Source organism: Sturnus vulgaris, chromosome 22 (assembly GCF_052056855.1).
Source record: "Sturnus vulgaris isolate bStuVul1 chromosome 22, bStuVul1.hap1, whole genome shotgun sequence".
NCBI lineage: Eukaryota > Metazoa > Chordata > Aves > Passeriformes > Sturnidae > Sturnus > Sturnus vulgaris.
In genome coordinates, this window is record NC_142264.1 from 9,263,525 (window position 1) to 9,273,925 (window position 10,401).

The 10,401-nt window shown below is 56.6% G+C and overlaps 1 protein-coding gene across 1 annotated transcript; it reads right to left on the reverse strand.

The window, feature by feature from the left end:
- Positions 1–225: 225 nt before the first annotated feature.
- Positions 226–6,373, reverse strand: LOC106855972 (glutamine synthetase). Its single transcript, XM_088177511.1, has 7 exons — positions 6,291–6,373; positions 5,960–6,136; positions 5,227–5,388; positions 3,452–3,598; positions 2,479–2,606; positions 1,253–1,452; positions 226–980 (listed from the first exon to the last, which is right to left on the reverse strand). The coding sequence occupies exons 2-7, from the start codon at positions 6,123–6,125 to the stop codon at positions 659–661; spliced, it is 1,125 nt and encodes a 374-aa protein (XP_088033637.1). The 5' UTR covers positions 6,126–6,136; positions 6,291–6,373; the 3' UTR covers positions 226–658.
- Between the last annotated feature and the right edge of the window lie 4,028 nt (positions 6,374–10,401).

Consider the following 10,401-nt stretch of genomic DNA (forward strand, 5'->3'; position numbering starts at 1 on the left):
TTTGCTCAGCCCACACTGCTCTGTTTGCCTTTGGGATCACGATGGAAGGAAATGGCCTCTGATCCAGAAAATGAGGCAAGGCAGCTCCAGGCACCTGCCTCAAGGATCTTCCAGGCATCTCTGCTCCTCCAGCTCCTGCCCAGGCTGCTCAGTAGCTGCAACCCACCAGCACCACCCAAATTAAAACCTCCACAGAGCTCTAGGAGCTACAGAAATACGCACTTATCACAGCATAACCCAGCTGCCATGCAGCCAGGAAAATTATTTATTATAATTTCCTTGCAACAGAGATATGGGAAAAAAGGCACCCACCCTCCACAGGTGCAAACAGCAGCAGCTGCAGCATCCACGTTGGGATCTATGTACATCACAGTGCAAAGTCCATTGGGGAAAAAAAAAACTCAATCCAAGTTTTTTTTTTTTAAAAAAAAAAAAACCTCACGACCTAAAACCAGGAACCAGAAAAAAAACAGTGGTTGAGAAAATAGGTTGGGCCCCTCCCTCTTGCTATAAAATACATTATTTCTAAGGCGACGTTTCACAAGACCAGAAGCGAGGTTCCTAAAGAGTCTGAGCTCGCAGCCGAGGACACGGCACAGGCACAAATCCCACGTGAGAAGCTACTGCAGGCACGAGAACCTCCACCCACCCCGCGGCCTCAGTGCTCAGCGTAGTCCTTGGTCTCCACGCCGGTCTCGTTGAGCACCGTTGTCCTCATGATGGCCTCGGTGACAGCGTAGGGGTCGCAGTTGGCCGCCGGCCGCCGGTCCTCGAAGTAGCCGTAGCCATCCTGGCCCACCTGGCGCGGGATGCGGATGCTGGCGCCTCGGTTGGCCACGCCGGCCGAGAACTCGAAGATGTTGGAGGTCTCGTGGTGGCCGGTGAGGCGCCGGGAGTTGTCCCTGCCACCCCGAGGGTCGTACACGCAGATGTGGTAATCGTGCCGCTTGCTCAGCTTCTCGATGGCAGCCTCGATGTGTCTGTGGGAGAGGAGAGCACAGGGGCTTCAGCAGGTCCGTTTGGGGGGTGTCACCCCCTCCTCCTGTGCAGGGGGCAAGGACAGCCCAGGGGACACCCTCATATGATCAGCTGCTCTTAAAATAATGAGCTGGGACAGCCACAACCCTGCCTGGTGCAGCCACACAGGCAGGGACACGCATCCATATGGCTCAGGACACCCCCAACCTCCCAGGTACATCCCAGGGAGCCCCCAAAGACTCACTGGAGTCCCTTGAGACCCCCCCAGACTCACTTGAGACCCCCCTCTCTCCGCATCTCCTCGGTGCTGTAGTTGGTGTGACACCCGGCACCGTTCCAGTTGCCGGTCATCGGTTTGGGGTCCAGAGTGGCCACAACCCCGAAGTCCTCGCAGACACGGTGGAGGATGAACCGAGCCATCCAGAGGTGATCTCCCATCTCAATGCCCTCACATGGGCCCACCTGGAATTCCCACTGGAAGGGGGCAAGCAGATGCACAGGTAAGGATGGGACAGGTAGGTGCCTCCCCAGCCACCACATCCCTGCCACTCCCAGCCTGGGCTGTGGGTGAATGCTACCTGCTACCCCTGGGATTAGCAACAAGGATGGGGAGCTTTGAGTCAAGCAACAGGACAACTTTAGCATGCAAAAAAAAAATCACCAAGAAAACGGGAATAAACTGCTCATCACTATGTAGAGCAAATCAGAGGGGTTTTAAATCAAAACAAAGCTAAATAAACACCACGTCTGACTGAGGCTGGAGCTGCTGTGAGCAGGACCCCCCCAGCCCACACTGCAAACAGGGCACAGGATTACCACGGAGCCTGTTAGTCCTTCCCAGGGCTGCTCCCTGCCCGGCTGGAGCCAGGGTTGCACCACCCACGGTGACTAAGAGCAGGGTGACGTCTTTATGGCTGCTGGCACCGGAGAGCCTGAGCCCAGGATGCCGAAGGCAGCCAAGAAGGACCCTTAAGAATTTGGGGCAAACAGCGGGATGGTAAAAGTCCTGCCTCGGCTCCACTGCTGATAAGCCCCTGCTTATCACTGCCACATCAGCAGCAGGAGAGTCAGCAACCCGCAGTCGGTCAGTCTGATCACCTGCCTAATGCAATCAGGGGCTCCTGCTGCTCTCCCAGATAAACCCAAATCCTCCCAACTGCTTCCCAAGGCCATGTCCCACCCGAGCTTCCCGGTTCCAGGCTCAGACCCTGTCACTCCACATGGTGTTCCTGCAGCCTGTCCCAGCTCCTGCTGTCCCCCACATCCCAGCTCCTGCAGGGCAGCTCCCAGCTCTGCTCCGGCTGAGCTGTGCAAGGAGCTCGGGCTGAGTTAGGAGAAAATCAAATGCACATTTCCATTCCAGCAATGCAAATCCCACCTAAGCAAAACTGATGTGAGGATTTGGCGTTCCAGATTAGCTGAGAGTTGCTGGGTTATTCCAGCCTCACATAACTCATATCCATCACTGGGAACGGGCTGCCTGAGGCCATCCACACCTACCTGGGAGGGCATCACCTCGGCATTGGTGCCACAGATCTTCACCCCCGCATAGAGACAAGCCTTGTAGTGAGACTCCACGATGTCACGCCCGTACACCTTATCTGCTCCAACCCCGCAGTAATAGGGGCCTGGAAAGAACAAGGAGTCATCACTCAAGGAAAATTTCGGGGAGCAACAACAGCATTGTAGCATAATCCCACACTCCCAGATACCTGCTGCCATGGGCAAAGGATTTGTGGGAATTAAAATGATGTTTCTCTCCACAGGACATCAAGCCACCGACCCCAGCTCCAGGACTAGCAGTGTGAGTGGCTCATCTCCGAAACCTCAGCCTTATCTGGGCAGTTAAATAATGCTTGTAACACATCAAATGGGAGGTGGCCTCGAGATAAGGAAAGTTTGGTCTGCCCGGGGGCATCTCCCTCACCCTCTGAGCACATCAAGCGTCCGAGATTGTTGTGACAACAGCTGGCATTGTTCACTGCTAGAAAATTCAATCCACTGGGGTTTGATATCTTCCTCATTCAAGCAGGTCAGGCAAAGATCTCCCCGCCTGGGGGAAGGGAGGTGTTGCAAGCAGCTGGTCCATACAAGAATCCCAAGGTTGGGAAACCTCTGGCTCTCTCCCAGTAGAGAGCTAAGGAGCTGCCTCGCTGCTGCAGGAGGGCACAACACGCCATGCCAAGCCCTTTCCCCAACAGCCAAGGGGAGGAGGTTTTTCCAGCCCGGTTCTCCAGCCCTTGCCAAACAAGTCGTGCAGCTGAGTTGTTTGTGCAAGCAGGGTCCGGCGGGAGCGGCTCACGTGAGCCAGGGCCACCAGGTGCTCCGGGAAAAAACAGCCCCTACCTGGGCTCATCCCGTGGCAAAGCTGCACCGAGGCTGGGGATGGGGGAACTGCCACCACCCAGCACCCCACAAGCAGCAGGGTGGGAGCTCAGGGGACAGTCTGAGCTGGGGCAGGGAGAGCTCTTACCCTGCGGGCCAGGAAAGCCGTTGTCAGGCCAGCCATAGGGGTGGCCATTGATGCCCAGCAGTGTGTACTCCTGCTCCATCCCGAACCAGGGGTGGCTGTCCTTCACCAGGTCCATGACTTTCTTGCACGTGTGTCTCAGGTTGGTCTCTGGGAGCAGAGAGGTCCGGGTTAGAGCCGTGCTGTGAGCCAGCACCCACCACACTCTGCTCCATCCCACCCCAAGACTGATGCTCTACCACTGCCAAGTGCTTCCCACAAAAACCTCAAGGAAATCATGAGTGAATCCCCTTCCTGCTCACCAAATTCCTCCTCGCAGTTACTCCATCACTGGAGCATCAGGCCACAGGTCAAGAGGGTTTAATCACCCTGCGCCCCAAACCACTGCTGATGGTCCATGAACATCCTCCTCCTCTTACTCACTGAGGAGCCTTACCCCAGCCCCATTCTACAGGCATTCAGCAGACCTGGGAACAGGCACTTCCATCACACCTTCACCCCCATCCTTTTTCTACCAGTCTCATCTTAATTATCCTTATCTTTCTCCAATTCCATGGTTTTGGTTAGCATCCAGACTGGCTGGCCCCGACTTGGCCTTTTGAGGTGCTCAAGGCAACTGGGGCTTTGCCAGGAAAACACAGATAGCAGAAAACTGTCCAGACATGGGACAACGTGCCAGGCAAGGGGAATGAGAGCTTGGACCAAGACATCAGCAAAAAAGGCTTAAAAACTGCTGTGACAGGGACAGGCAGGCTCCAGGCTGCACAGTCTGCCTTAACTTGCAATAAAATCCCAGAGCAGCTACGGTGGAGCATGGGGCTGGAAGGAAGCAGTGGCAGATGGGGAGCAAGGCTAAGACAGCTTCTTCCCCTGAGCCCACACAGATCTTAAGGTCCATGGAAAGCCAGCACGGGAGGGGCTGGAGGGTGCACCCCTCTCACCATCAGGGCTCTGGGCTGAGCTCTCTGCCCCAGCGGCCCGAGGATCAGGGGATCTCTTTACAAACTCCTCCAGTGGAGGAGCTGCCGGGCAGGAATCTCAACGAAGACACTTCCCCCACCCGTCTGGACGCTGCTGGAGGAGGAATCGGCCCGGTCTTTCACCATCCCTGCCCGCAGCCCCCGCTCTCCCGGCAGAGCTGCATCACCCGCAGACGCCTTCTTCCTCCCCCTCACACCCAGCGACGCACAGCCCTGCTCGAGTGGCAAATATCCGGTTATTTGTCGGCAAATAACCCCTCCGGGAGCCCCTCAGCGAGTCCCTGCAAACAGGCTCCTTTTCCTGTGTCTGGGACTTTATCAGAGGGACAAGACGGACTGCAGACTCCTGCGACTGCAGACTGGCTGATAACACCGAGCGCCGCGCGTTCTGGGGCTGTTTGCAAAAGGTCACTCTGAGCCAGCACACGCCGTCTCAGCATCTTCTCCTTCCTTTTCTGCAGCCTCCCACCAGCGGGAAGAGCAATCACAACCCCGGCACATTAAAACCCCCGCATTTCCAGCCCCTGCTCCCCTCGGGGCTGGGCGATCTCGGGCTCAAGAGCCGGGAGACGCCTTTGGAGAATGCTGTCAATGAACTCCACGTCTCGCTGCTCTCCTCGCCCTGTGCCACTAAAACAGGTTCCTGCAAGCAACCACAGCCACCAGCGCTGGCATTTCGGAGCCTCGGGCCAAGTGCTCGGTGCTCAGCTGCGCCCCAGGGCCAGCGGTCTCGAGCAAACGGCCCCCGGGGGAGGCGACACCCTAAATAATAAGGGGATGACCCTCGGGGGTGCTCACCTGCGGGTTTCCTGTTGTACTTCAGCACTTCGCAGAGCACTAACTTGTTGGGGTCCAGGCAAAAAGGGTCCCTGAACATGCAGACCGGCACCAGGAACATGTCACTGTTGGAGCCCTCTGCCTGTGCCGTGCTGGAGCCATCGAAATTCCACTCGGGAACATCTGCGAGGCAGGAAGGGGACGGAGGTGGGAGTGAGGTTGGGAAAAGGTCCACATACGAATTTTGCCAAGTGCTGGTGGCTCAGATCCAGGATGGAGCACTCAAAGGGCATCGAGTTCCATGGGATGTCAGCCACAAAGGTTTTCTTGCCCATCCCCGGAGCCCATCGGTGCTCCCTGAGCATCAGCGTGTTCATCCCCCAGCACCATCAGGCACGGGCAGGATCAGTCCCAGCCACTCCACTCCCTCTGCCAAGCCCTCACCCAGATGCCGACACGTCTCCGTGCCTGTTTGCCGGGTGGAAAGGGGCGAGGAACTCATCCTCCCCTTCCCACCCAGCACTAATAGCAGAGATTAGCGGATGAGGCAAACCGCAGGGACGCAGGTTGGATATTTACCCTGCTGCTTGGGGCAACCCCCCCAGACAGCTGCAACAGGTATCACTGGTGCCACGCAACCAGGAGAGCCCGTGCCAGCTCCCACTACCCGAAACACCCCAGAACTTTTCCCAGGTGATGCTCAGGGCCCTCCACCACACCACCCATCACCCGTAGGGACGAGCAGCCGCGTTACCTTCGATGCTCTTGGGCTCCTTATCGAGGGTCCTGCTCTTGCAGCGCACTCCCTCGCCGCTGCCGTCGATCCAGACGTAGGTGACCTGAACCCTGCCATCCTGGGGCAGCCTCATGTACTGCTCCCGCACCAGCTTGTTCAGCCTGGAGCTGTGCGACACCGACATGGCGACGGCCCCTGCGAGGGCGCACAGGTGAGTGCCACATCACCCCGGGCCCCTCTCCCCGCGGGGATTTTACAAACCAACCTCCCAGCCCACAGGAAGCCACCCCAGCTCCCCTCCCCGGCCGCCTCCCGCAGGGGGACTCGAACCCGCGGGCCCCGCGCTCACCGGCCCTGCCCCAGCGCTGCCCGCGCCCGCTCCGCCCGCGCTTTAAAGGCGCCCGCGGTCGGGGGGCGGCGCGGAGGCGGCTCCGCCCCGGGTCCCGGTCCCCACCTCCGGGACACCCACTGAGGACGTTTAGTATTGTTTTCTTTTCTTATTAAAATATTACTTATTAAAAACGACAGCTATCCTGCGGCTAAAGCAGCGCTTTATTTTTAAAGTAGTGAGTTATCGGCTTAATAACTTATTGTTTATTTTAAAAACCCCAGGTGTTACTCATTGAAAATTACATTTTCCACCTCCGGTCCCCTCTCTGCGGGCCCTTTTGGCCCTTGTTTGTGTAGGGTTGTCCTCGTACACGTGTGCAGGTGTTCTTCTCCCAGCGCTGCTAAACCGCTGTCAGGAGGCTGCTGGCTTGTGCTCCCCCAGCACCCCAAAAGCCTGGCTGGGACCATGCCCTGTGGATGTGTTGGAATGGATCTGGGTGGTCCTGGCGACATCAGTGGCAACGAGATCCCTGGGGACAGGGGCAGGCAGATGCCAGGCAGCCCTACCACTACCTCTGTCCCCCCATCCTGCCCTGGACACCCCAGGAATGATCCCTTCACACACGCCTTCAGCCCCCCGTGGCTGCAGGGCTGGGTTTGCTGCCAAGGCTTTCCTTCGAAGGGAGGGAAGGCTGAGGGCGGCAGGGAGAGCCTCGGAAAACACCGCAATCTCCAACTTCAGCCCGTCCCATCTATAAACCGCTGAGTTAGAGCACAATTTTAAAGCACCAGAGCGTAGTAGAGTCTCTTTAAACCCCCAAACTATCCACGCTCAGTACATGCTCTGCTGCAATTACAGTCAGCTAAAAATCCTCAGCCAACAGGTGTGAATTTGAGTCGATTATTTCAATATAGCAGCAATTTCCAGCTATTGAACCGAACGCAGATCCAATTAGGTGAATTAAACGCCTCGCTGCCTTCCCGGGTTTTCCATAGATCTTGCGTGAGAGGCTCCCACGTGTCGAAGCAGACAGACCCCAGACGTGCCAGTGCACAACCAGCACGGGCACAGCCCGTGCCGCCGCCTCCGGGGCTTATCTCAAACTCCCGGATTTTCTTCTGCGAGGAGGGCAAGATTGCAAACAACCCCCGCCAGCAAACCCGGCGGGGTGAGCGCGCCTCGACTCTCCAGCCTCGGCTTTCAAGCAGTTTTTCGATGTCACAAAAGGAGAAAAGACTTAAAGGCATGACCGGGCTCTAAAAGCAGTTGGGTTTTTGCTAATTCCCCCGGTTCTTAAGGCAGACTCATGCTTGTGGCTGCCTGACTCACCCCAAGGAATGTTTTTCTGCAAAACACCAGGGCACCTAAAAAAAACACTTTACGGTTGATTGCCCCCCACAGGACATCTCCTCCCCGGGCACTGACCCAAGACATCAGCTCTGTTTTTCTTCTGAAGGTGTTTTGGTCCCGCGGGCAGATAAAGAACCGGGAAGAAACCTGAAAGCACTTGGGATTGCACAAGAACCAGGAAATGAGATTGGCAGCGAGAGAAGCAAACCTCAATTAGCAATTTTGGTGACCGGGCGGTGACATCAGTGCCAGCGGGCTGCGGGCGGGCCAGACGTCACCCACCCCACAACTCGTGGGTGCTACCCCGAGCAGAGCTCCTGGGAAGGACCTTGGCACACGGGGATGTGCCCAAGGTCCCTGGAGCGGAGGTGGCAGAGCCACACGGGTCTCCCCCGTGTCCTTGGCGCTGCCCCGGTGACATTCAGGGTCTCCTGCAGCTGAAGCTGGGGTGCAGCTCGAAAGCAGCCGCCTCCCTCTGCGGGGTGTTTTAGGGACACATCCACGAATGTGGCTGCAAAGCTCAGCATTTCCTCATTCTTGTTTGGAAATCGTCCCAGGGCAGGAGGAAATGCAGCCCTGGGTGTGCAGCCCTTTCCCGGAGGCGTTGCAACACTGAGCCAGCTCCGTGCCGGGGAGGCGGCAGCGGCCGCGCCGGATCCTTGTCTCCCTGCTCCCATCTCCATCATCTCCATCTCCATCTATCTCCATCTCCATTCCCCTGGGGAGCTGGAGCCCGCGGGACCGGCCTCAGGGCTGGAGAAGCAGCGGCTGGTGCTGAGCAGGAAGCACGGAGATGGATCTGCATCCCTCGGGAAGGATTGCAAACCCCACCCGAGGAGAGGGGAGCTGCATCCCTCGGAGCACCCGTGTGTTCATTGTGACACGAGGGCTCAGCCAAGACCCTGCACCTTCCTGACTCAGCTGCGTGGGGGAGAGGCTCATTTTGTTCCCAGAGAAAGCTCTGCCTTCCCTCCTGGATGTGCCCACCTGTGCACAAGCACCCCGGAGCTTGAGTGGGCTCAAACCCAGGGAGAAATGAAACAAAATCCAGGCTGTGTTAACCTGGATAGGGAAGCAGAGCTCCTCTGTGAACAGCTGGAATCACTAAACATCAAAACCCCCAAAAAGAGAAGACAGGACAAACACCAATAATCCCTCACCTGGTCAGAGCCCACCTGCCCCAGGAGGGCAAACACGGTGGGTTTGTGGTGTTTGGGGGCAGCAGGGACAGCAGCAGTCTGTGGAATCACACAGTTCCTAAAGGTGGAAAAGTCATCGAGTCCAGCTGTTAGCCCAGCACTGCCAAGGCCACCACTACACCAGGTCCCCAAGTGCCGTGGTACCATCCCTGCCCAAACACCAGCCCCGAGGCAGCTCGCCAAATATACAAAATTATTTCATACCAAAAAGGATCTTAATAAGCAGGAAAACGTGTTCCTGCTGTCTAAGATTGGGCACCTGCTTAGTCAGTTTTTCCTGGAATCAAGCCTTACCTCACCACAGCCCAATTCCAGCCATTTCTATAGCAACAACCCTGTTACACCAATAACAGCCAGCACAATTCACACCTGGATCCTCGAGGCTCTGGAATAACATTTCACCCCAAACAAGCCCACGCTCTGCAATCAGTGGCTCCTGCCTGCTCCACTCCACACCAGGTACAGTAAATATTAACTGAGGCTCCCGACTCAGGGAATCAGTGACTGGCCCAAGGTCGGGCAGGCAGCAGAGCTGAAGGCAGGAAAGGGAGCAGGGGTGTCCTTGGAGAAGTAAAAGGTCACAGATTCAATCTCCAGAGGACTTTGTGAGCTGCAGCAGAGGAGTTCCTCCACACAGAGGAAAGCAGGGACAGAAGCTGATTGTGCTTTGCTGCTACAGCCCGGACCCAGCATCACCTCTGGTGCCATCTGGGATGTCATCCCAAAGTGCCCACAGGGATGCAGGATGCAGCAGGGCTGCTCCCCTTCCCAGTGTCTTTTTTGGGGGGGTGATGGATCAGTCTAGAGACACATCCTAGGAAGACCTGGCCAAGCTCTAAATACTTCCAGTTTTTATCTCTCTGATTTCGAGGCTTTATCAGCCCGAGCATTTTCCAGCCTTGCCAAAATACATCAAAGATATTTTTTTCTTTGATAGGGTAGTAATAAAGCAGTAGGAAATTTTTCAGATTGAAAATGTTCAGTAGCATAACATGTTTTACTACAAAGGGGTTAAGCATGGACTGATTTACCTCCTGGGGTGGCTTTTTACACTTTCCCCTGATGCTGCAGCAGGGCAGGGGGCTGGGACTTGGCTGTCAGATCCCTCCCCACACTCGCCCAAGAAGGATCATCCCTGGGCACAAAGCAGGGATTTTGGGATGAAGAGTTTGGGTTTTACTCTAAATCATCCTCCAGGATTCAGGACGCTGCTCAGAAGTGAAGGAGTTTCTCCCTGGTTGTTAAACCCCCAGAGCACCTCCCAGAGCACGGATTCCCCTGGGAGAACATTCCCTCTCCCCAGGTTCGCTGTGAACAACCCGGGCTGGTTTTTGTCCTGCCAAACAGTTTGGTGGGGAGATTAGAGGGAAGGCAAAGAGCAGGATGGGCAGGAGGAGCCCGGCACAAACACCATAAAGGGATTAGAGGGGCTGGGGGCAGAGCAGGTGGGAATTTTCCTGCATGCACTGCACTGGAGGAGAGCTTTTTCCAGCTGAGGAAACCAGGGGGATGCTGTGGGGGAAGGTGGGTGGCCCAGCAGGGCTGCAGGAACGGGCTGGGAATGTGCAGGGGTGTGGCAG